Raw genomic sequence first — 21,908 nt, forward strand, 5'->3', positions numbered from 1 at the left:
CCTTTCCCACACTCTGCACACAGGTACTCTCGGATGTTGTCATGCACGCGCATGTGCTCCTTCAGCATGTCCTTCCTGGCAAAGGACTTCCCACACTGCTCGCAGGCGTGGCTTTTCACACCTACAGACAAACAGGTCAGACTTTCACAGCAGGAGATCCGCACCCACGGTCACCGAGTGACGGGAGGAGTGCTGCCCCCCGCCTGCAGCTGGAGCAGTGCCCGCTGAGCCCTCCTTCCCCGGTCTCCGCGGGGACCCAGAGGGGGGAGCGGTGGCAAAGACGGACAGAGAAGCGCCGGCAGGGAGGCAAGATGACCATAGGGCAGGAAGCAGCCCGGGCCCCTGCGTCCTCCCAGGCACGGCTACCTGTGTGGATAAGTTTGTGCCGCTCCAAGTTTCCGATGCTGTTGAAGATACGCCCGCAGATCTCACATGGGTGGATGTACCTGAAACCAGGCACAGGCTCAGGATGCCCCGCACAGCCTCCCGGGGCCGTCAGCGGCCGAGTGCACCTGCCCGAGCGCCTCTATCGGCAGGTGGGGCATAAGAGGTGCCGGGCGGGGGACAAGGGACCCAGAGACTTCAGCCTCCATCTGGGCTGAATCGTCCCCCTCAAAATTCACACATTGGTGTCCTGATTCCCAGCACTGCAGAATGCGACGGTGCTTGGAGATGGGGGTCTTCACAGAGGTGGCTAAGTTAAAATTGAGGTCCTCACGACAGGCCCGAATCCAGTATGACTGGTGCCCTTATACACAGGGACACAGAGACACGCACTGAGGGAAGGCCACGAGGACACAGGGAGAAGATGGCATCCACACGCCAAGGAGAGAGCCTGGGACAGATGCTCCCTCACGGTCACAGAAGGAAGCAGATCTGCTGCATCTAGAACGTCCGGCCTTCAGCACTGAGATAATACATTTCTGCTGTTCAAGCTGCCCAGTCAGCAGCCCGAGCAGACTACCCGGCTCTAAGCAGGGCTGTTGCCTGACTTGCTTGGACACACAGCGCTGATTACGGGCTGTAGCCAGAAGTGGGACTGACATTCACGAAACCTAATTACTGCAGGCAAAGGGGCTCTGGTCGTATGGAGGCAGGGCCTGCAACGTGGCCCACTGTGCCAGGGGTCTGGGAAGGCGTGCAACCTGGGAGAGGCCTGATGACCCACGAAGGAGCGAGGCCAGTGCCTCCCCCAGACCCGCCCAGGGCCCCCGAAGGAGGGAGAATTTGCTCTATGCTCCAGACGGCCGATTTGGGCACCTGCCTCTCTGCAAGGAAGCCAGCCCTCCCTCCGCACCACCCTAGACCAGGGAGCCCCTGCCCGGGCGGGCCTCACTTCTGCACGTTGGGGTCAGGCAGGTTCTCGCGGTGGATGACCATGTGGGCGTGGTAGGTGGCCTTCAGGGCGAAGCGCCGATGGCAGGTGCTGCAGCCATAGCCCTTCTCCTTGTGCACCTCCATGATGTGCTTCAGGTACTCCTTCCCGCGGCCGAAGGTGAGCTGCGGACATGCACACTGCTCTCGTGCGCACGCAGCCCGGATCCCCGCGGCCGACGCTGCGCCGCTGCCACCCAGGCGCCCCGGACGCCGGAGGGAGCCCGCCTCCCAGCAGGAGACGGGGGCTCCCGAGAGCAGGGCCAGCGGTGGGCAAAATCACGAAGCCGGGGGGAGCACAGGAAGCAGACTCCAGTCCTCCTGGACCTGCCGGCAGGTCCCGCCCCCCACCCCCCCAAGCCACCCTCCTCTCCGCCCACCTGACCCCATCTCTCCCCCAAGCCTGAAGGCCCTGACAGGTGCACGGTCAGGTGCTGTGCTGAGCCCATGGGTGCGAACGCCCAGGGAGAACGCAGGGACCTGCTCGGCAGTGGTGAACCACAGCTCCCTGAGCAGTGAAGCCGTACAGCAAAACTGCTGAAAACTCACCGCGCCCCCAGCCTCTAAGCAAGGGTCCCTGCCGTGTGGGGGGCAGGCGGAGGAGAGAGGAGCCCTGGCCTGCGCCCACCTTCGCGGACACGGATCCCCACCGGTCAGCCACACAGGCACGTGTGGACCACACTGATTCTGAGACAGTGGTCCCCTGATGGCGGTGAGACCCGTATCCAACATCCCTGAGATGCGACGAGACCTGGGGCGCCCCCCCACGCCAGAGCCCCTGCGGGCCGGCAGCTCTGCAGCCCCAGGGCCGGAAGGCTGCAGGTCCAGTTACCTGACACCTTTTGCAGCTGTACTTGTGAGGCTCCGAGTCTGCGCTCTCGTCGGAAGTGCCATCGTTTTCTTCCGAGGAGATCCCGATCTTGCCGATAAACTCCTCCCTCTGCTGGTCGTCCATCAGTGCGATGTCCTGGCAAACAGTCACCGCGTCCAATTTCTGACACGCTTGGCGCGAGCTTTAACCGGGGCTTTGTAGGCCGGATGCAGAAACCGTGCCCTCGGGTCACCTGGGACACCCCACCCCCTGACGGTGGTGCCATCAGGCTTTGCTCACGTCCAGGTGACTGTGAACGCCAGGGCTGGAGCTGCTGGGAACAGTCACCGAGCTGGGACGCGTCTGGAGGGCGTGCTCTGCGTCCTCACCACCGACCCCTCCCTCCTTTTCCCTGGATCGGCACTTCTTCCCCCGCCCAACCCCGGAGCCATGACCCCGAATCCTCACTCCTCTCCTCACCACACCCACAAGCTCCCGCCTCATGTTCCTCAAGGGCAGGGAGGGAAGCAAATGCCCCAGTCCCCGACCCTCATTCTTCTCCCGGGAGGTGCCTAGCATGGAGGGGTTTTAACGCGAGCCCTGCAGGTGGGCTTCAGGAGACACGGCAAGAAGACTCCAGAGAGCTCACCGGAAGAGCGGCGAGGCGGCCACGCCGACCACGAGGGCCGGCCCCGCCCCCCCGTGCAGCCCGGGAAGGGGGACACTAGCCCACCTTGAAGTGGACATGGATGTGATCCCGGAGCACGTCCACGCGGAAGAACCTGCGCCCGCAGATCTCACAGGTGTACTTCTTGTCGCCGTGCGTCAGCAGGTGTTTGTTCATGTTGCTCCTGCAGGAGAACACCTGTGGGGGGAGGAGCCGGCTCGGAGACGCCTGGGACCGCGCGCGCCCGGCCCGCGGGGAGACCGTGACCGGGCACAAAAACGCAGCTTCTCCCCAGGGTTTGAGTTGCAGCACCTCCTCAGTGTTGGAGACACAAACAATCACGTGGTGCTAGAATCAGGACCGTGTGACTGTTTGAATTGGTGCTCACATTATAATACAGAATGAACCGTTGTCTAGTCTTCACCATCAACAGTATCCTGCCCAATTTTATTCAGCTCACTTAAATATTGCACTAGGGTGGGCCTACCAAGAAGACTGTCACAGAAACAGCTGCACTTTTCCGAAAGAGGATGTCAAAAAAGAGGTACGTCCTCAGTGGGTGTTCCATATTTCATGCACAATTCACACCGCCTCCCCCAGTTTCTCAGCGCTTCCTGTCTAAAGTGATGAGTGTGGAGACCTGGTCATTGACCTCGTACTCATCCACTGGGTGTCTCCTCTGCCGCCCACAGGCCAGGTGCAGCTGTGCGTCCGCCAGCAGAGCTCAGTGGACAAAACCAGCAGCAGAGATGACCCCCAGGGCCCGCACTGATCTGAGAGAACGGCCTTCACCCCAGTGGCCGAGTGACCTGGAGAGCAGGCCTCCTTAGAGCTCACCCCGACCACGCACGGTCTCAGGAAGAGAACACGCCATGAACGAGAGGGACACGGTTCACGGGGAACAGAGGCTAATGCCTTCACGGACACTGCTTTTCAAGATCTGCAAGTGACTTGCGGCCAACAGCCCTGAGACCACAGCCCAGGGAGGCTGCGCGGGAAAAGGAGTCAGCAGGGCAGGAAGATGGGCCTCCAGGGAGGGACAGAGGTCGCAGGTGTCCCCCGGCACCTGTGTTCTCCAGGCAGACGGGGCTGGAGACAGGGGATACTTGGAAGCAATGAAGAATTCAGTTCTAGAGACATTCAGGCTCTGGTCATCTGCTCTCTTGCTGTGGGGGAAGGAGCTCAGCCTTGTCTCCCATCGGCCACAATTTTCCACTAGTGCCACCCTGGCACGAACACTCCATCTCCAGCACCCCGAGCCATGTGCCACTGAGAGACCTTTCGCCTCCTGCCTGGCCCCTCCGTGAGTGTTCAGTGAACATTTCACAGAATAAAAGGTGTCTGAATGTCAGTCACATGACTGGCTGGTTTCATGTACACCATCTCCCAAGGACATGGAAGGGACACGGTGCCACCACTCCTCAGAGCCGGTGGTCAGTGGGCAGAATGAGCGGGACACGTGAACATGGGGCAGCCTCCACCCACCCCTGCCCGTGAGCGGCCCGGCCTGGCCACCGGGGCTCAGGCGTGTGTTCCATTACCCCAACTCCACTCCCCCCTCCAGCCCCCAAACCCACACTAAGTCAGAGCCCCAGCGTGCAGCCCACAGGCCACGCTACCCTGCGGACCTGTTGCTTTGTGGTTTGAAAAAAATCAGGAAATTTCCCATAAAAACACGGGTTTCCGTGTTCTCTTGAAAAGGTCAAAAGATCTGGCAATGCTGCCACGGGCCAGCTGGCTGGGCCGAGCCGCAGCTGGCCGTCCACCGGGCCTTCACTTCTGGCGGCTGCCGTCACTCCAGGACCACGTGGCTCACGTGGGCTGCGCGTGGCTGAGAACCTGGGAGAGCCGAGTCACGGGAGGTGAGCCTAAGGGAATGAGCAACTGCACCCCAGCCGAGACCAGGCGTTTGTGCGCAAAGACCGCCGCCATCTCACGTGGTTAGCTGACGTGGCCTGGATGGCAGCGCCCGGACAGGGTTCCCTGTGCAGGGCTGACGTGGCCCGGGGCTGCTCAGATGGGGAGTGTCCTCCGGACGTTTAGGGCCTGCTGAGGGGTCAACGCCCTCTGACGGCCAGCCCGACGCCCCGGACAGATCTGCTCGCTCAGGGCACTGGCATCCGTGGACTGGGCACAGAGCACACGGCTGCGGCTCCGTCAGTCTCTCACCGGGAAATGCCGCAGGGGGACCAGTGCTGACCAGGAAAATAAACCCGGACATCCCGTCTCCGCCAGAGGCACGTGGCTTGGGGTGCTGGAGGTGGAGTGTTCGTGCCGGGGTGGCACTAGTGGAAAATCGTGGCCGAAGGGAGACAAGGCTGAGCTCCTTCCTCCACAGCAAGAGAGATGACCAGAGCACCAAGTGAGGGGACGCCGCGGCTCGGGACACCAAGTACCCACTCAATCTTAACATTCCCCCGCCCCCGCCACACGCAGTGCATAGAGCTCTGAGCCTTCCCATTAGAAAAGGTGAGCTGTGTCCGGGCCCCGGCCCCAGCCTGCGTTACCTTGCCGCACACCGGGCACCCCGAAGGCTCCTTCCTGTAGCGCACCAGGTTCTCGGCACTGCCGGCCTCCGCGTCTTCCCTCTTCACCCGCCGCACTCCTGAAACGCCCCGCCCCCCCGGCCGAGAGAGTCAGTACACACGAGACCTTCCCGCATCAGCCAGGGTCACCTCCAGCTGATGGAGGACAGGGCTGCCCACGGGTGGGACAAAGGAGCGAGCGGGGTCACTCGTCTGTGATGCACCGGCGCTCCGACACGCGACCCGGGAGGGAGGGCAGGTGGCCCGCACCACCGACTCCGGAACCCGGGCTGCACCTGAAACTTGGAAATCCAAGGGCAGCAAGTGTCTTGAGCTTTCCATGCAGAGGAGTCAGAATGAGCTACTGGTAAGGGAGGTATCTGTGCTCAATCGAAAGCTCAAGGGAAAGGTGGGGTTCTCAGAGGCGTCTGTAAGTAGGAGGGCATTTTTATTAAAAAGATACTAATATTCATCCTTCAAATTAAATCAGCCCAATAAGGATCAAGGTAAAAAGTCAGAAAATAATACATTTCTATGGTTTTAAGGCAAAAGTGATCATAATTGGGATCGAAACAGACTTAGAAGTTCTCAGGAAACAGGGAATCTCTGAATAAAAGAAAGAGAGAAGTTCCTTCTCACGGTCTCTCTCTACACCACTGACCCGTCCTTCTGGGACATTCCTGCACAGCTGGGCTCAAGAACGGCCAGCACGCTGGCCTGGAGACAAGTACGTAACTCCCCGAAACGCTCCCAGCGGCGTAAAGCACACAGGTCTGTACTGGGCGTGGATTACGCTTCAGTATGGAGGGAAAAGCCGTGGGACGGCCACACAGCATTCGCTCGTTCCCGAGGAAAGCGACCTGAGTGCGTCAGCTGTACAACGTCGTAAGATAAAGTTGTAAAATGCAACCCACGTATCTGTCGATTGGGAAACACCTGACTTCCAGCAGTAATGGCGGCACTCATGGGCCCGCCTGGGGCTTTATCATCAGGGTCCGGTTCAACCAGCCCAGCAGGTCGGCACAATGGCCATCCCCACAACACAGGTGAGGACACTGAGGCCCAGCAGCATGACCAAGGCCACCCGGTCACTAAGTGGACACCAGGCGCTAAGTGCAGCACCGGATCACAGATGGAAGGGGGTGGAGCTTATGAACCCACGTGCAGAAGGGCCAGGTAAAAAGGCAGAGTGCAAAGGTGATGCAGGACGTGACCTGACTCCAGGCTTGTTTTAAAAGCCATGAAGACAAGGTGCTCTGGTCAGTGAGTGCTTCTTACAGAGGCTGGTCAGCAAGAGGGCAGTGGGTTTTAGGGTAAAAAACTAAAATGTCCAAGATCACTAAAACTAAAATGCTATTTTGAAAGAGGGTCTGTCTGAGCAGAGGGTCTTTGAGAAAGCCTCCCAGGTAGGGTAGGTGCTCAGGACACACCTGTGGCCCAAGGTCCCGGTCTCTCTCTTCTCTCAGGGCCCCTGCCTTCCCCTGCACAGCTCAGGGTCTGCCCTGTGGGGTCGCCCGCAACCCCAGCTCATCCCTCACTGTGCTGCCTCCCACCTTCCCCCCCATTAGCGACCCCGCCGAAGTCCATCTTTCTCCTGCGCTGGCCTCTCGTAAACCCACCACACGACAGGCAGCCCCCAGGCACCCCGAGCCCACCGCAAATGGCGAGGGTCATCGGGGGTTCCTGGGGAAACAGAGGAACAAGGGCAGAATCACTCACGGCCCCAAAGAGCCTCCGCCCGCAACGTTCCGTCCCACGCACACGGCTGAGAGCGCACCACACCCCATGTGACATTTCATACACTGCTTTCCTCCTACTTTCGTACGGAAAGCATTTTCTCACAATATTAAGCTCTCTGAAAACAAAAAGGTTTTGGTGACTGATAAAATTCAGTCCTACAGAGTCTGGTTTTCCTAACTTTCCCCGCTGTGGAGCGTTTGGGGCATTTCCAAGCGTTCCCACTCGCACGTGATGCTCTAATCCCCCATCAGGACCTCTGGATGCCTGAGCCGATTCCCATCAGGTGGTGCCTCGCCAACAGGCACCCACAGAGACGGGGCCAGCGTGAGCCCCGCCCCCTCCCCGGCAGGCGCATTCACCTTCCAGGTGCCTCCTCTGGTGGTCCAGCATGACGTCCTTGCGGTAGAACATTTTGTTGCAGACTTCACAGGCAAACTTCTTGTCCCCGTGCTTCTTCTTGTGCTTGGAAAGGTTGCTGTTGGTGGAGAAGAATCTGAAACACATCTCACATTGGAACGTCTTATCATCTGTCGAGGAAGCGGGGAAACACACAGCAACTTTCAGGTACATGACACCGACTACAGGCTCAACATCATGGCCGTGGGACCGGCAACGAGGCACAGGAGGAGGGCGGGGCCGGGAAACAGCACCACCTGAGCCGACGAAGCCCCCCTGCCATGCCAGGCCTGAGCAGCGTGCAGAGCAAACAGGTAGCTCACCTCCTTCCTCCCTGGTGCCACAAGTCTCCCACAGCATCGGGGGATTTGTGGCAAGGAAAGCGGCTGGACCACAGCTGTCCTTGGCCCTCACCCCCTCAGCCAACCTGACCGCGGCGCCGGCCCGTTTCCCGCGGCGTCAGATGGGCGGCCTCCTGCCCCGCCTCACCGCTCCTCCGAAGTCCACCCATCACCTGCCCCTCCCCTCCCACGTGCCCTCCACAGGCTCCTCCCCCATCGCACAAAGACATCCCCAATGTCTCCCACCTGTAAACAAAACCGTCTGGTCCCTAGGTCCCCTTTGGGAGACGTGCACCCACCCCCAGCAAATACCCCCTCCCCACATTGAAGCCCTCAGAGATACCCACAGCCCGGTGTCCCTCCCCAGTCCCTCCCCAAAGGTGGCCAGACTGCCCCACCAGGGCCTCGGACAGGCCCCACCCTGCTCTCTCCCTCCAGGTGCCCAAGGCAGACCCTGGGGTGTCCTGTCCCCTCCCCCCAGGCCCGGGGGGGTCTGCCCCCCATGAGCACAAGCACAGGGGCCATCAGGGCATCTGCCCCACCCTGGCACCTCTCCAGCTGTCTGCCTTGGCCCCAGCCACCCGGCCTCCGCCCCTGGTTTAGGGGATCTCGGGGCCTTGGTTAGCACTCTCCACTCAGACTTGTCGTCTGCCCTCAACCCCGCCATGCCCACCCTGCTCCTGCCAGGACACGTTAACTGCCCACGGGTCCGTCACCTACGCCAGCCCCGAAAGTCAGCCCTCACTGCCCACGGCCGTCCTGCAGCACCGGGAACACCGTCCCGTGTCACCTGAGCGGATGGGCATGACAGTGTGCGTCCCCCTCCAGAGCGAGGGCCTGAGGTCACACCGTGTCACCCTCATTTCTGGGCCTTTGGCTACAGCCCACTGACCACTTCCCGTAGTCAGCAAATGTTTGCTGAATGCGCAAATCCCGGAGGCCGGAGGCCAAGTTTCATTTTCTACAGTGACTGATTGCGGTCCTCACTCTGCTGCACGGCGGACTCCCATGTCCGGGAATCGCAGCCTGGGCGCTGCTGACACTCTGGCCGGATGGCTGCGGGAGGCTGTCCTGTGCCCTGTACGTTGGGCAGCATCCCCCAGGCAGCTGTTCCAACCAAACCGGCTCCAGACTCTGCCCAGCGTCCCCGGGGACTCAGACCTCGCAGTTTAACTTCTGCCAGGTGGACCCCGATGTGCAGCCCCAGGTGGAGGCCCCGGGGTATCCACACTCCCCTGTACACGCGTTTGTGTGTGTGCGGTACCTGTGCTTATCATGCAGACATTTCCATGCTGATTTTAGCGGTTACATAATTTTCCACCCAGTTCATACATCGCAATTTACTTCATCTTTTTTTTTTTTTTGCGGTACGCGGGCCTCTCACTGTTGTGGCCTCTCCCGTTGCGGAGCACAGGCTCCGGACGCGCAGGCTCAGCGGCCACGGCTCACGGGCCCAGCCGCTCCGCGGCATGTGGGATCTTCCCGGACCGGGGCACGAACCCGCGTCCCCTGCAGCGGCAGGCGGACTCTCAAAGACTGCGCCACCAGGGAAGCCCTACTTCATCATTTTTGATATTGTAGGTAATGTAATGATGCTTTTCCTACTAGATTTCCTCGGCATGGATCCTTAGGAATGAGACCACCAGAGATGAGGGCGTCTGCCATCCTGCTCTGGGAAGGGCCGAGCCTTACAGGGCTGTTCCATCGGATCACTGGAGACCCCGCCCACTCTGGGCCTGCTAAACCACACAGGTAAGCCTCCCTCCTGGGCAGGTGGCCCACAAGCCCAGGAACCCGACAGCCGTGGAAGGGGCAGCGCGGCCCTTGGACTTTCGCTTCTTCTCTCTAACGGGTCGAGTCCCTCCCAGCGTATGGAGAGGACCCACCTCTAACCATCCCCAACAGCTCCGGTGTGGCCTTCGCCGGGTGACGGCAGAGCTGGAGCAGCTGTCCGGGCCAGGCTGTCACCACGGTGGCTTTTCCTGCCATGGCGTCCACATGTCACCAGTTCAAGAATCCAGGCAGGTGCTTGACGACAACCTTCTCGCTCCTCCCCCGCCCCCCCCACACTCATGTTTTAACAAAATGCAGCAACTGAGAACAAACACCTGTTATGTGGTGGATGGTCAGGCCTCTCAGCATGGCTGTGCCCGGCTCTCTGTCTGCCCCCTGCCCAGCCAGTGCCCGCCTCACCTCTACACGCTCCCCTGTACTGCTCGCCCCCTGCCCCAGCTGGTGACTGTTCTAATCCTCAGGCCGGAAGGCTCTGCCTTTCTGCTAGTTCTTTAAAGGGAGACACCTGCCCTGCTCGTGGTCCTTGACCTGAGGGGATGGGAGGGGTGTGCCCCAGCCGCTGGTTTCCCTGGTAACAGATGAGCCAACCTGCTGTCAGTTGCCCCTATAAACTGCAGCCTCCTTCTCCCCTGAGGGGGGAAGATCTCTGCCTGACATGTGCTGCCTGCCCTCTGCACGCGGGGTGCGGCTTCGGACGTGTAAGGTTCCCCCGTCCAATAAACCACTGATGTCTCTGTCGCTGCCTCTGGGCTCTTTCTTTGGTCTCGAGGTTGGGCAGCTCCAAGGCTTGCAGGCCTGGGGGTGCAGCCCAACACGTGGGCCCCGGTGAAGGAGGGGGCACAGGGTCACCCGGAGGCGGGACAGGGGATTTCCGGGGAGACCCTGTCTTGCCTGAGGGCCTGGACATGAGCCTCTGCTCTCCTCCAGCTCCCTCAGGAAGGTCGAGGGCAGACGAGGGCCACCTCACACCCAGGACAGGCCCTGCTGAGTGAAAGCTTGAGAAAAAGCCCAGCAGGCCCATCATTTCAAACCTCACACAAATCCCTGACTTCATGGTCTACGGAAGACACATTCTCCTAACATGAACACTATTATAAGAAAGTACAACAGCCTGCAAATAATATATTACACAAATGACCTCAGCTCCCAGGTTTATCCTTTGTCTTCCATCCAAAACTTCTGACCTTTGAAATTGTGGAGCAACTGCATTTCAATTCATTGCTGCTCTGTTAACTTCTATATAACGAAGACAGACAAACGTCTGGTTTAACAGAACTTTTTGCTGACATGTAGCAACTGCTGCTTTGACTTAGTACCTTCTGTTTCATTTGTGTCCAGAGAAATAAAGATAAAAAGAAGAGCACTTCTCTGCCTCAGCCTCCAGCGGGCCTCAGCAAGCACCCGGGCCGGGACAGGGGCATCACCCTCCGCTCTGATGCCCACCCACTGAGCTCGTACAGAACCGAGCGTGGCCTCATGGAGCGCCATCCTGCCCGGCGATAAGCACAGCTCGAGGGTCCTCTGACTGATACGGCATCAAAAGATTGGTGGATTTCCCCCAGGTTTTGGGAACACCTGGGCTGCGGAATGCAGGTGGTGTAGCACCTGGAAGTGCACCCGGAAGCTTCCAAGGCCACTTCATGCCGTGACTGACGCTCAGGGCAGCTGGAGCTCAGGTGAGACAAGACTCACCTGCTGCCCAGAAAAGCCCCGCCCTGGTAGCGAGGCACTGTGGACGGAGGAAACCAGCCGCAGTTTCCAACAGGAGCCCTCAAAGCGGAACAAGCAAATGAACCAAGTGAAGGGACACTGCAGAGGCTGCAGGAGCGGGTGCTGGCCACCGGCAGAGAGGGGCAGTGGCGATTTACGTGATGGGGTAAGGGTGCCCTGAGATGCGGGCCGGCCCCCCGGCACCCTAACGAGAACCAGCACAGAGATACAGAGTGACCGGTGACACACACAGAGGGCTCAACAGGAAGGGGGTTCGGAATCAAAGGTTAACCTGGCAGGTCTCTAAGCCGACTGCCACCGGTATCCACCCCCCAGGTGTGCGACGATGCCTAGAAGAGGGGGCCGAAAAGACAACAGCGACCCTCCGCCAACCCCATCCTCCCTGGGTGGGAACGCAGCCGCCCGCCTTCCCCCACAGGGCACAGGGCAAAGAGCCGCGGGGACAGGACATGGGCCTCCCCTGCTGGCTGGGCTCCTGCACAACTGTCCCCTGGCCGTCCACAGGGATTTACACATCGCGTACACTAGCCAGCTGCGCGCTTGGCCAGACACGGGGCCTGAGACCCTCGGCCAGGCCCAGAGACCCGTCCCGGCCACCGGAGGGCCCAAGCACGCCGGCTTCAGCTGCACGCAAGCAGACGAGGGTCCGTCCGTGTCACGAGTGGGGACTGGGGACAGCGGCAGGCTCAGCGGAGGCCGGAGTGTGCGAGGGAGCGGCAAGGCCCTCACCTGGACCCAGGCGGGGTCCTCGGAGGGAGGGGGGCGGATGGGTGAGGAAGCTCCTGCCGAGAGCGAGGCGGAAGCCCACCCCTCCAGCCGCGACCCCACCTCTTCAAGGACTTCTCACCGGGTCCCAGAGCAACCCTACCACTCACCATCCTCGGCGACGATGAAACCCCCCTGCTTCACCACGGGCTCAACTGTGGGCCATATGTGGCTGCTTTGGAGGAATGATAGGATGTGAAATAAATCCCCTTTTAAAGGGCAAGTTTCGGTCTCTTGAGAGTAAGTAACAGCTGCTTGAAGCACCCCGAACGGAGGGGAACGTTACAGGTGAGGATACCTGTTATATCCACCTTCACCCGCTGCCGGGACACCTGGTCCCCACCCCGCCAGGTACCCGCGCCTCAGCGCCGGGCGGGGCCCCTCACCTGTCCGGCAGTTGTGAAACTCCAGCGCGCTCTGGATGCGGAAGGTCTTCTCGCAGGTGCCGCACCGGTACCTGTACTCGCTGTCGACCTGGTGGGAGGGGGGCGGGAAGCGGGGGCAGCTGGGACGCGCCCCCTCAGGGAGCTGCTCCAGCAACGGGCCCTTCCCCCCGCTACCCTCCTGCCCAGCGTAGGGCGTGAACCCTGTCTGGCCGTGCCCCTGCCCTGAAAGGGAGCCCCGCGTCCGGGTGAGCTCGCTGCCCACGCGGGCCTCTCGCTCGGCCCGAGCCCTGGCGGCGCCCAGCCAGGCCCGGACCCACCTGGGCCGCTCCGGCTCCCGCTGCCCCCGCCCCGTGACTCCTTCATCAACGCCAACGGTCTGCTCTCCTCCGTCACTAGACAGCGGCGGTCCTTCACCCACCTCGTTCCTGCTGTGCTTGTAAGAGACGTGCTGCTTCAGGCTCTCCTTGCGGCTGAACAGCTTGGTACACTCCTCGCATTTAAACAGCTTGTCGCCTAAGGGATGAGCAGGGACAAGCCGCGCGCGCCACTGCTCCAGGTGCCCCGAGAGCACACGCCCGCCCGGCACGCGCCGCCCGGCGCCGGCGTCGCGGGGACTCACCGTGGGAGCGCACGTGCCTGCTGAGGTTGCTGCTGTTCTGGAAGGCCTTGCTGCAGATGCTACACCGGTAGGCCCGCTCCCCCAGCTGCCGCGCCAGCTTCCGCCGGATGCCGTGGCGGCTCGAGAGAATCAGGCTCCTCTTGAGGGTGACGCTGCCGCTCTGCTGGTGCGGGAACCTGCCGGGTTAGACACGCCAGCCGGTGAGACCGGTGGGAGACAGGGTGGTCGGAGAAGAGAGTTCAAGGTCACAGTCACCTTGGAGAGAGGCCCTGGCAAATCCTCCTAGCCAGACACGAGAGTGGGGGGCCGTGCTCAGGCGCACCCCTGCAGCTTTGGGGCATCTGGAAGGGACAGACACGCTGAACGTACAGGGGCACCAGTTAGCTTTTCCTGTACCGGCCACTCGGCTCCCTGGGCGTTAACTCCGGCCACCGGGAAGCCTGGAGCTGTTTGTGTGCCGACCGGAGTAACCATAACTGTTCTCTTTTTTTTCACTTGCCTCTACCCTGTTCCATATTTTCCCTGAACCTGATTTTTCAAACTTCTTCTCCCTATGAAATGTGTTTCTGACATTTCGGTAAGTTACCGAAACCCTCTGGGCAATAAGATGGAGTATAAATAAGTAGGTCAGGTTCACCATTTCTGACATTGCTCTGCTCTGTTTTCAGTTTTTCCACAGCTTCCCGAACCCTACAGGACCAGGCGCATTTTGGCCCTGTGGGAAAAGGGCTGGAAAAAAATACTGCCACCAGCGTATTCAACTCCAGGGCAAAAAACTGCCTAAGAATAATAACTTAAATACAAACATTTTCCTCGATCATAAAAAGTGGAAACACACAGAGCAAGGTGTTAAATTTACAGAAATTTAAATACAACCTGTCCTATCATAGCAGCATTTGTTCACAGCAGCCGAGGCAGAAGCAACACAAGTGTCCTTGATGGAAGAATGAATAAACAAAATGTGGTCCATCCCACACGATGGAATTATTCTGCCTTAAAATGGGAGGACGTTCCGACACCTGCTACAACACAGACGGACCTCGAGGGCGTTACGTTAAGAGAAATACGCCAATCACAAAAAGACAAACACCGTGTGAGAACACTTATATGACGCCCCTGGAGACACAGGTACCTCCTCTGAGCTCTTCACAGAGACAGGAGGCAGAGTGGTGGGTGCCAGGGGCTGGGGAGGGGCTGATAGGGAGTCAGTGTTTTTCGTAAGTATGGAGTTTCAGTTTGGGGAAGATGAAAAAGTTCCAGAGATGGGTGGAGGGCTGCACTGCAAGGCGAACGTATTTAAAACCACCGAATCGCACACTTAAAAACGATTAAGATGGTAAATTGTGTACTGTGTGTATTTTACTACAGTAAAAAATCGTTTTTAAAATTTTAAGCTATTTCACAGTGGATGCACTATTAACCCCCTGGGCTCCAGAGTTCCCGCTGCTTCCCAAGCACATACGTTTCCTACAAGAAGTAAACCACCCCCTCTCATCCGGCCTATCCCTCTGGAATGGATTAGCCGCCACGGCGCCTTTGCCTGTGAAGCCGGGCCCACGCGCTGCTCTGGGACATACTTTGGCACTGAGCTCGCGTCGCTGGGGGTGGCGGCCAGCTTCCCCAGAACCAGCTCCATGATCCGTTCGTCCGGCGACGCAGCCACAGGCTCGACCTCGCTCATGATCTCTGCCACTTGCTCTGTGTGGAGGGGACAGGACAAGCCGTGTCATCACCAGGGCCAGGGATGGAACGCAACCGAACCAAGATGACAGGCCCGAGAGGCCACAGCCAGGCCAACGTTGCAGACACAGATCACAAGATTGACACGGGGGAAAAAAAAAAAAAAACAAAAAACTAGCGATAGTTTAGAGTCCACACATTTACCTGCAGATTTAGAAAAGCAAAATATTATTCTTAACTCAAAACTGGAGTTATAATCTGTGGTTAAGTCATGACACTATCTCAGTCCCTTTCGTACCACCTAAAACTGAAACACTTTGACGTACACTGGGACCTTATAACCTAGCTAATCCTGTCCTGACAGAGATTTGGAGATATTAATTTTTGTAATCACACAAGCCATCTTGAGTATGTTCAAAGGCAGATCATCATTTTGTACAAGAGTCAAATATCAAATAACCACAGTGATAGGGACCCAGGCCTGAACCTCTGGACAAGTGAAATCTGGGAAGGTTACATGAAAAGATTTAGCCACTTCACCTACTATGACGTCTTCCTAATGCAACTTAGAATTAGTGAAATAATCATTTAATAAGCTTTTCACCTCCTTCGCCTCTACTTGTTTATAGAGAAGTAGGGAAACTGTCCAGGGGAAGTTTAAACCAGTTCTCCTGAGAACATTATGTGACGGCTGCTCCTCTGAATTCTCTTTAATTCCAAGAAAGGATAAAAATTGCTTCTCACTCTCGCAAAAGAAATCCTGGGCTACGGCAGATGGCGAAAAGAAAAACTGCCCAGCGATCAGTGAGGAAGGTAGTGAGGGGACTCACTAGTGTCTGAGCGTCATGTCTGGTCCTTACGTGCGAGACCCGCCAGGAATCCTCTGGCACCAGGCACTCCTGGCAGAGGCCACGTGAGGGCTGAGGGGACATGGCGTTTTGGGAATCCCACGCCCGAGAATGAGGGCCCAAGGTCCCTCCAAGCTCAACTGAGGCTACTGTACAGTCAGAGAACGGCTTTAGCCACAGCCTGGAAGCCAGCTGCACGACCGTCCACAGGGGACACGGGAGCAGACGGTGGGGCAACCGCATGACGGACCAACACGGCTCGGCAGCAAAGGAGAAGAGGCAGCGGGGACCCGACCGTGGACGAGCCTCCCCTACACGCCGTGCGGGAGATGCCGGGCACAGAGACAGTGCCCGGGACGGGAACGCCAGTCCACGCGGAGACAAGCCGGGAAGCGGCTGGGGGGAACGGACATGCTCTCTGTCCTGATATCCGGCTACCCAGGTGGACGCGCTTGTCAAAGGTCACAGCCGGCACAGCTGCCAACTGCACTGCGAGTCGCCGTGCGCGAAGAGCTGCTTCAGCGAAAGAGAAGGGCTCTGTGCCGAGTTTTGCTACCCGGCATGGAGGCAACACGGCCTCAGGTCCCTCCCCATTCCCTTCACTGCTACCCCAGGACCGGGATCAGCCTCACCTGCGGGCCCCTCCCCCTCACCTGCGGGCTCCTCGCCTTCCACGATAACTAGAGGCTGCTCTGGTTTCGATGCTTTGGGTTTTCTCCCCCTTCGAGGCTTTTTCTTCTGCTCTTTGGTGGCACTGACACTCTTGGGAATTGCGGGAGGCTCCCCCCGGGGCACGTCTGCTTCCTTCTCTGCGGCCGAATCCTGCTGGCCGGCTGGGGGGACGCTCTTGGATTGTTCCAAATGGCCCAACAGGTGCTCTGCAGGACAGGGGAGCAAAGGCGTAAGGCAGGGCGTCCACTCCCAACCTCCATTTTGTTTTCAATTTTATTTGCTAACAGGGTGCCCTCTGCAGAGGCAAATAAACGTTATTTCTTCTGCTTTGAAAATGACAGCATTTCCACGGCACCAAACACAACCACCATTTTAAAAAGTCAGTCAGGCGATAGAAGCCGGGCAGTTTTGTATAATCACGTACAGTTTTGTAAAAACTAAAAGCATGGGTACGCGTGTATGAGCAAAGAGAAACTGTGGAAGAACACAGCAAGAAGGTAACGTGGGTCTCTCTACGGTGACCTCACAGGCCACTTTTATATTCTTCTCAAAGCTCATTTAAGCTTTCTAATTTTTCTGCGACGAATATATAATACAGTTATTTTAAAACGTAGCCTTTGAAGAGGAATAGTGATAAACATTCAATTCATAATGAACAAAATTGTCTCTCAAAACACTGCACGAAGGCCAAAAACCTTTATTTTCAATGGAAGAAACCTCAAAGACCTCCCAAGGAAAGATAACTGGGCCACACACAGGAAACAGACAGAGATGGCCATGCTTCCTGAAAGAAGGTGAGCTGGGCCCAGGCTGTCAGGAGGGCGGGGCACCAGCAAGAGGACAGAGGAGTGACCCACGAGACAGGTGGGGGCCAGCGCCCTCAAGTGACCACTGGCGCCCGCCTGCACACTCGGCCAGGGAGCGATTCTTCCCATCGACAACCTCGACTGGCTCACACAGGCCTCGGTGTGAAGTGGCGGCTGTCTCCCCACTTGTTCCACGCTCAGGGCCACTGTGCAGCGCAAGTGCCCTCGAGGGGCCAGGGAAGGAGAGGGGTGAGGGATGAGGGAAGGAAAGTTTTAAAGCAAACAACGTTCCGTGCTGCGTGTCACGGGAAGGGTTTGGAAGTTTGGCCACGTAGCAGAACAAGCTAACGATGAGGCCACCCGGCTGCAAATGCCTGGCAAGGCTACAAAAGGAGAGACTGCCCCCCACACCAAACTAATGCTCTGCTGAGATTCAGAGAAAGCAAACAAGATCCCTCGCTGCCAGACACGCAGAGAACTCCAAGCCAAAGCACAGACCCCGGGAGGAGGCCAGGAAGACACAGGCTGGGAGCTGAGCTGCTCCCACAAAGCCAGGGAACTCCCGTGTGTCCTGCCTCCATCCCAGAGGGATGGCGTGGAAGTGACAGAGCACGTCAGGGTGAGCGCAGCGCGGGACTCGCCGGCGTCTGGCTGAGCAGGCACCTGCCCCTTACCATTCAGCAGATGCAGCTCAAGGAAGGCGGCCGAACACACCTTGCACACCCACCGGCTGGGTTCCGCCTCCACTGGCGTGCTGCTCTCTGGGGTGCCTGCAGCTTCAAAAGACAAGAGGGGGAGGTGGTCCAGCAGCTGCTCTCTCTGTGCAGCCCAGCCCAGTGCAGGGCACACCTGCCCTCGTAGGAGGTGACAATGACAGCGGTAACAACTGTCACCGCTTGAGAGCAGCGCCAATGCTCCAGGCGCCGTTCTCGGCGTTTTACCTACACGGACTCGTTCGTGCCTGTGAACGTCCCCATTTCACAGATGAGGAAGCCGGGCACAGAGCACTGGAACCAGTCACGGAAACGTGGCCTCCTCCCAGAAGCCAGTCCGGTGGGACCAGACACCATCCCCCCCATACAACCTCAAGAAAAGAAAAAATGCATGCTACGGCCCACATCGAATTCCCCAACCTCTCACTGGCTCATGTGACAAGAAAGGGCGGAACCCCAAACAGCCAGGCCACGCGCCCTGGTGTGGCCATGGCTCCTGCCCAGCGCTGGCCAGCAGAGCTTTCTGCAGTGACAGAAATGTTCTGTAACTGCCGGCCAGGGGGGCAGCCACGTGTGCCGAGTGCCCCTGAGGAACTGGACTTTCACTTTTATTGAATTTAGGTTGAAACAGCTGCCGGGGGTAGGTGCTTACTGCGGAGGCAGTGCCCCTAGCCCTCCCGGCACCCCCGTGGGAGTCTGGGGGCGGGGGGAGATGACCAGGGTCCATGGAACACAGAGAGAGACCCTGGTTGCTCAGGGTCCTTTTCAAAAAAAAACTACCCATGCTCTTGTGAGATCTCAAAGTTGGGGGTGAAATGGAGAAGAACATTTGTATTCTGTTACAAGTTAATCACTACAGGGATGTTGCCTATAAGCTTAAATTATACCTAGTGGCCCCTCACTGGGAACCCTGCCTCCCAGGTAAAGGTTGTTTGGCTCACAGGAAACAGCCTGACCAGGCTCACCTGTGAACGGCTGCAGGAAGGAGGAAATTAACATCCCCTGACCGGAACCAGGAGATGCGTGATTTTACTCTCTCCCCTTTTAGTCTGAAAGCAGCCTGAGTGCTAAGTCAGCTGGTTCTTTGGGACACGAGTCCACCACCTCCTCGGTCTGCTGGCTTTCCAATAAAGTCGCTATTTCTTGCCCCAGCTGGTCTCTCGATTTACGGGCGGCTTGTGCGCTCAGCAGTGCGAGCTGACTTGGTAACAGGGACATTCTAAGTGAACGTATGTTCGTGATGTCCTGGCCCAGGAAGCTGATTCGCTAAACCCCACGTGGCAGCCTGTCAGTGCTGGACGGGGGCCACCAGCCCTCACCACCACCTCCACTCCCGTCTCTGTGCAGCTTGTGTTGACACGCACGACCCATCGCAACTCTCCGGGGCCACCCGCAAAGCAAAACCGTCCAGAAGAGCGACTGCACACGCGTTCAGAACCAGGAAAAAGCACACCTCTGTCTGTGTCAAAAAACAGCGATAAGGGCTTCCCTGGTGGCGCAGTGGTTGAGAGTCCGTCTGCCGATGCAGGGGACGCGGGTTCGTGCCCCGGTCCGGGAGGATCCCACATGCCGCGGAGCGGCTGGGCCCGTGAGCCATGGCTGCTGAGCCTGCGCGTCCGGAGCCTGTGCTCCGCAGCGGGAGAGGCCACAGCAGTGAGAGGCCCGTGTACCCCCCCAAAAAAAAAAACACAGCGATAAGGTTGCAAAGGATGGAAGAAACAGACAGAGACCACTGCTACAACCGTTTGCAGGCATTTTCTGAGTCTCCGTGAGATAACAAGAAGAGAGAAATGTAACTGCTGTATGAAATTTTTGGTTATACCAAAGCCAGAGCAGAAAGAGTGGAGAGTGCACAGCCCAGAAGCTGGGCGCCGTTGTGGGGTGTGCCCTGCGGCCCAGCCTCCGCTCTCCTCTGCGCCCATCTCTGGGAATCCACAGAAGAGGATCAGGAGGAGATCAGGGCCAAATCCCTGCATCTCACTCACCTTCCCAAACACACACGGTTCTAAAGAGGGCAAAGCACTCTTGCACAGGAGAGTTTCAGAGAAGGAGGCTGAGCAGGGGGTAGCTGGCAGTGGGTACTCGGGAATAAAGGCAGTTTCTTTTCATCTGAGTGAGCTGCTATCTCTCCACCACGAGGCCCTGCCCAGGAATGGAATTCACATAGGCCTGACCTGTGACCTGACCTTCGGCAGGAAACCCATCTCTTCAGCCTGGTGTCCTGAACGCTAGGTCAACGGGACTAACTAGAAGAACCAGTCATGACTGCTGTCCTCCCACCGAGGGCAGGACTCTATTTTCCAAAAATTATCTTTAAAAGATAAGACTTGGGCTTCCCTGGTGGCGCAGTGGTTGAGCGTCCGCCTGCCGATGCAGGGGACACGGGTTCGTGCCCCGGTCCGGGAAGATCCCACATGCCGCGGAGCGGCTGGGCCCGTGAGCCGTGGCCGCTGAGCCTGCGCGTCCGGAGCCTGTGCTCCACAACGGGAGAGGCCACAACAGTGAGAAGCCCACATACCGCAAAAAAAAAAGACTTAAGAAAAAATTAGCCAGCAACCAGAAGGCAATTCTTCATCCCAACCACTCACACGCCCAACAAAAAAGAAGTGTCTACGCAAAATGAAACAGTAGCTGGCAGTGGAGAGACAGGGAGAAGGCCCACAGCAGGACGGTCGGCAAAACGTGTAATGAAGATCAATCACGTGGTACATCAGCATGTACAGCAGGACCTCAACCACGCAGAAGTGCACGGCTTTTTACACGACGGAAAAGAAATGGCAGAACTACAGGGACGGAGGGTAGATGCTGGCCGCCAGGGGATGGAGTACAGAGCTGTACAAGGGAACCGTCTGGGGTGCTGAGAATGTTCTACATCTTGATTGCGGTGGAGCTCACACAACTGCAGACATTTGTCCGAACTCTGAACTGTCCACCTAAAATCGCTATTTTATTGTATGTTAACTACACGCCCACAGCGCTGGTTTTTTAAAACTATTAGAAAATGCTAATCAAAAACGCTAAGAGTCGTTAAGATGGTGATGTTGTATGTGATTTCAAAGTTCCCCAAATGTTATGAAATGTACTTCTATCTCATTTTTTTCACTAGAAAGGTGATTTTGAAACTCTGATGCTGACAGCCGACCCTGAACCCCACGCACCCGCCCGCTGAGACCACTGGGCTTCTGGTCCTCCTCCTTCATCTGCCAACGGGCCCAGGTGTGTGTAAAGAAGAAAAACCAGCCTTAATGTGAGCTCAAGGAGAACATGTGATTAGAAAAGTAAATCCACTACCAGAAAAAAAAAAACAAACAGATTAATTTTTGAAAGGAGCGTGCCAGGTAGAAGGAGACCCACTTCCCTCGATATTTAAAAGTCTGCTCTGCCAGTCTACAAACGGGCCGATCGCTATGGCAGACATCTATGACAAAGATGTCTGAAGCAAATTCAAAAGAGAGAACGAATGAGTCTTAGCAGTTCCGATGCTCACCTAGAAAGTTGATAAATAATGTAGAGGCAGACTGCTCCTTGCCCACGGGCCCCCTCAGGACCCTTCTGGAACAAACTGGTGGTTCCTAAGGCCCCTTCACCTTGCTCTGACCCACCCCCATCGGGCTAAGGGTGCAGCGCTGGCCACAAAGGCCCCGTGTGACCTCACGGGTGCGTCCAGACCAGAGGCGGGATGGGGAACGGCCTCATCTCAGGAGGGGCAGAGGTGAAGCCATCTCCCTACCTGTCAGATCTGGATAATCCGAATCATGCAGAAAACCAGCTTTCCACGGGTTTCCAGGCCTCTCTTCACAGGTCTCATCTGCTCCCGGTACTGAGAAGTGGGCACTCAGTAACCCAGTACTCCCAACGCACGGCTTCCGATGGGTGAGGTGTTCAAAACACACACCTGAGACCGCCCTGGGCCCTGGGCACCCGGATGGGTGGGGCTGGAGCAGGGTCCCAGAAGCCTCTCTGTGCCAGGAGGGGACGTCAGGGGAGGGGAGAGGGGCTTGGGGAAGGGGCTGGGCAGGAGGCCAGGGTGGCAGGAGTCA

At 58.0% G+C, this 21,908-nt stretch overlaps 1 protein-coding gene across 1 annotated transcript in view; it reads right to left on the reverse strand.

Moving 5' to 3' along the window:
- The window catches only part of PRDM15 (PR/SET domain 15), a 70,120-nt gene that overhangs the window by 26,146 nt on the left and 22,066 nt on the right, over positions 1–21,908 (reverse strand). The window contains exons 6-18 of the mRNA XM_024758436.1: positions 17,830–17,931; positions 16,331–16,555; positions 14,727–14,847; positions 13,150–13,325; positions 12,949–13,043; positions 12,531–12,618; positions 7,477–7,644; positions 5,360–5,457; positions 2,919–3,050; positions 2,207–2,341; positions 1,337–1,500; positions 367–446; positions 1–121 (exon numbers count right to left, since the gene is read on the reverse strand). Coding sequence (XP_024614204.1) covers positions 1–121; positions 367–446; positions 1,337–1,500; positions 2,207–2,341; positions 2,919–3,050; positions 5,360–5,457; positions 7,477–7,644; positions 12,531–12,618; positions 12,949–13,043; positions 13,150–13,325; positions 14,727–14,847; positions 16,331–16,555; positions 17,830–17,931 — 1,705 coding nt within the window. The remainder of the gene's footprint in view (positions 122–366; positions 447–1,336; positions 1,501–2,206; positions 2,342–2,918; positions 3,051–5,359; positions 5,458–7,476; positions 7,645–12,530; positions 12,619–12,948; positions 13,044–13,149; positions 13,326–14,726; positions 14,848–16,330; positions 16,556–17,829; positions 17,932–21,908) is intronic.

The sequence above is a fragment of the Neophocaena asiaeorientalis genome, unplaced genomic scaffold (assembly GCF_003031525.2).
Source record: "Neophocaena asiaeorientalis asiaeorientalis breed wild unplaced genomic scaffold, Neophocaena_asiaeorientalis_V1.1 scaffold45, whole genome shotgun sequence".
NCBI classification, from domain to species: Eukaryota; Metazoa; Chordata; class Mammalia; order Artiodactyla; family Phocoenidae; genus Neophocaena; species Neophocaena asiaeorientalis.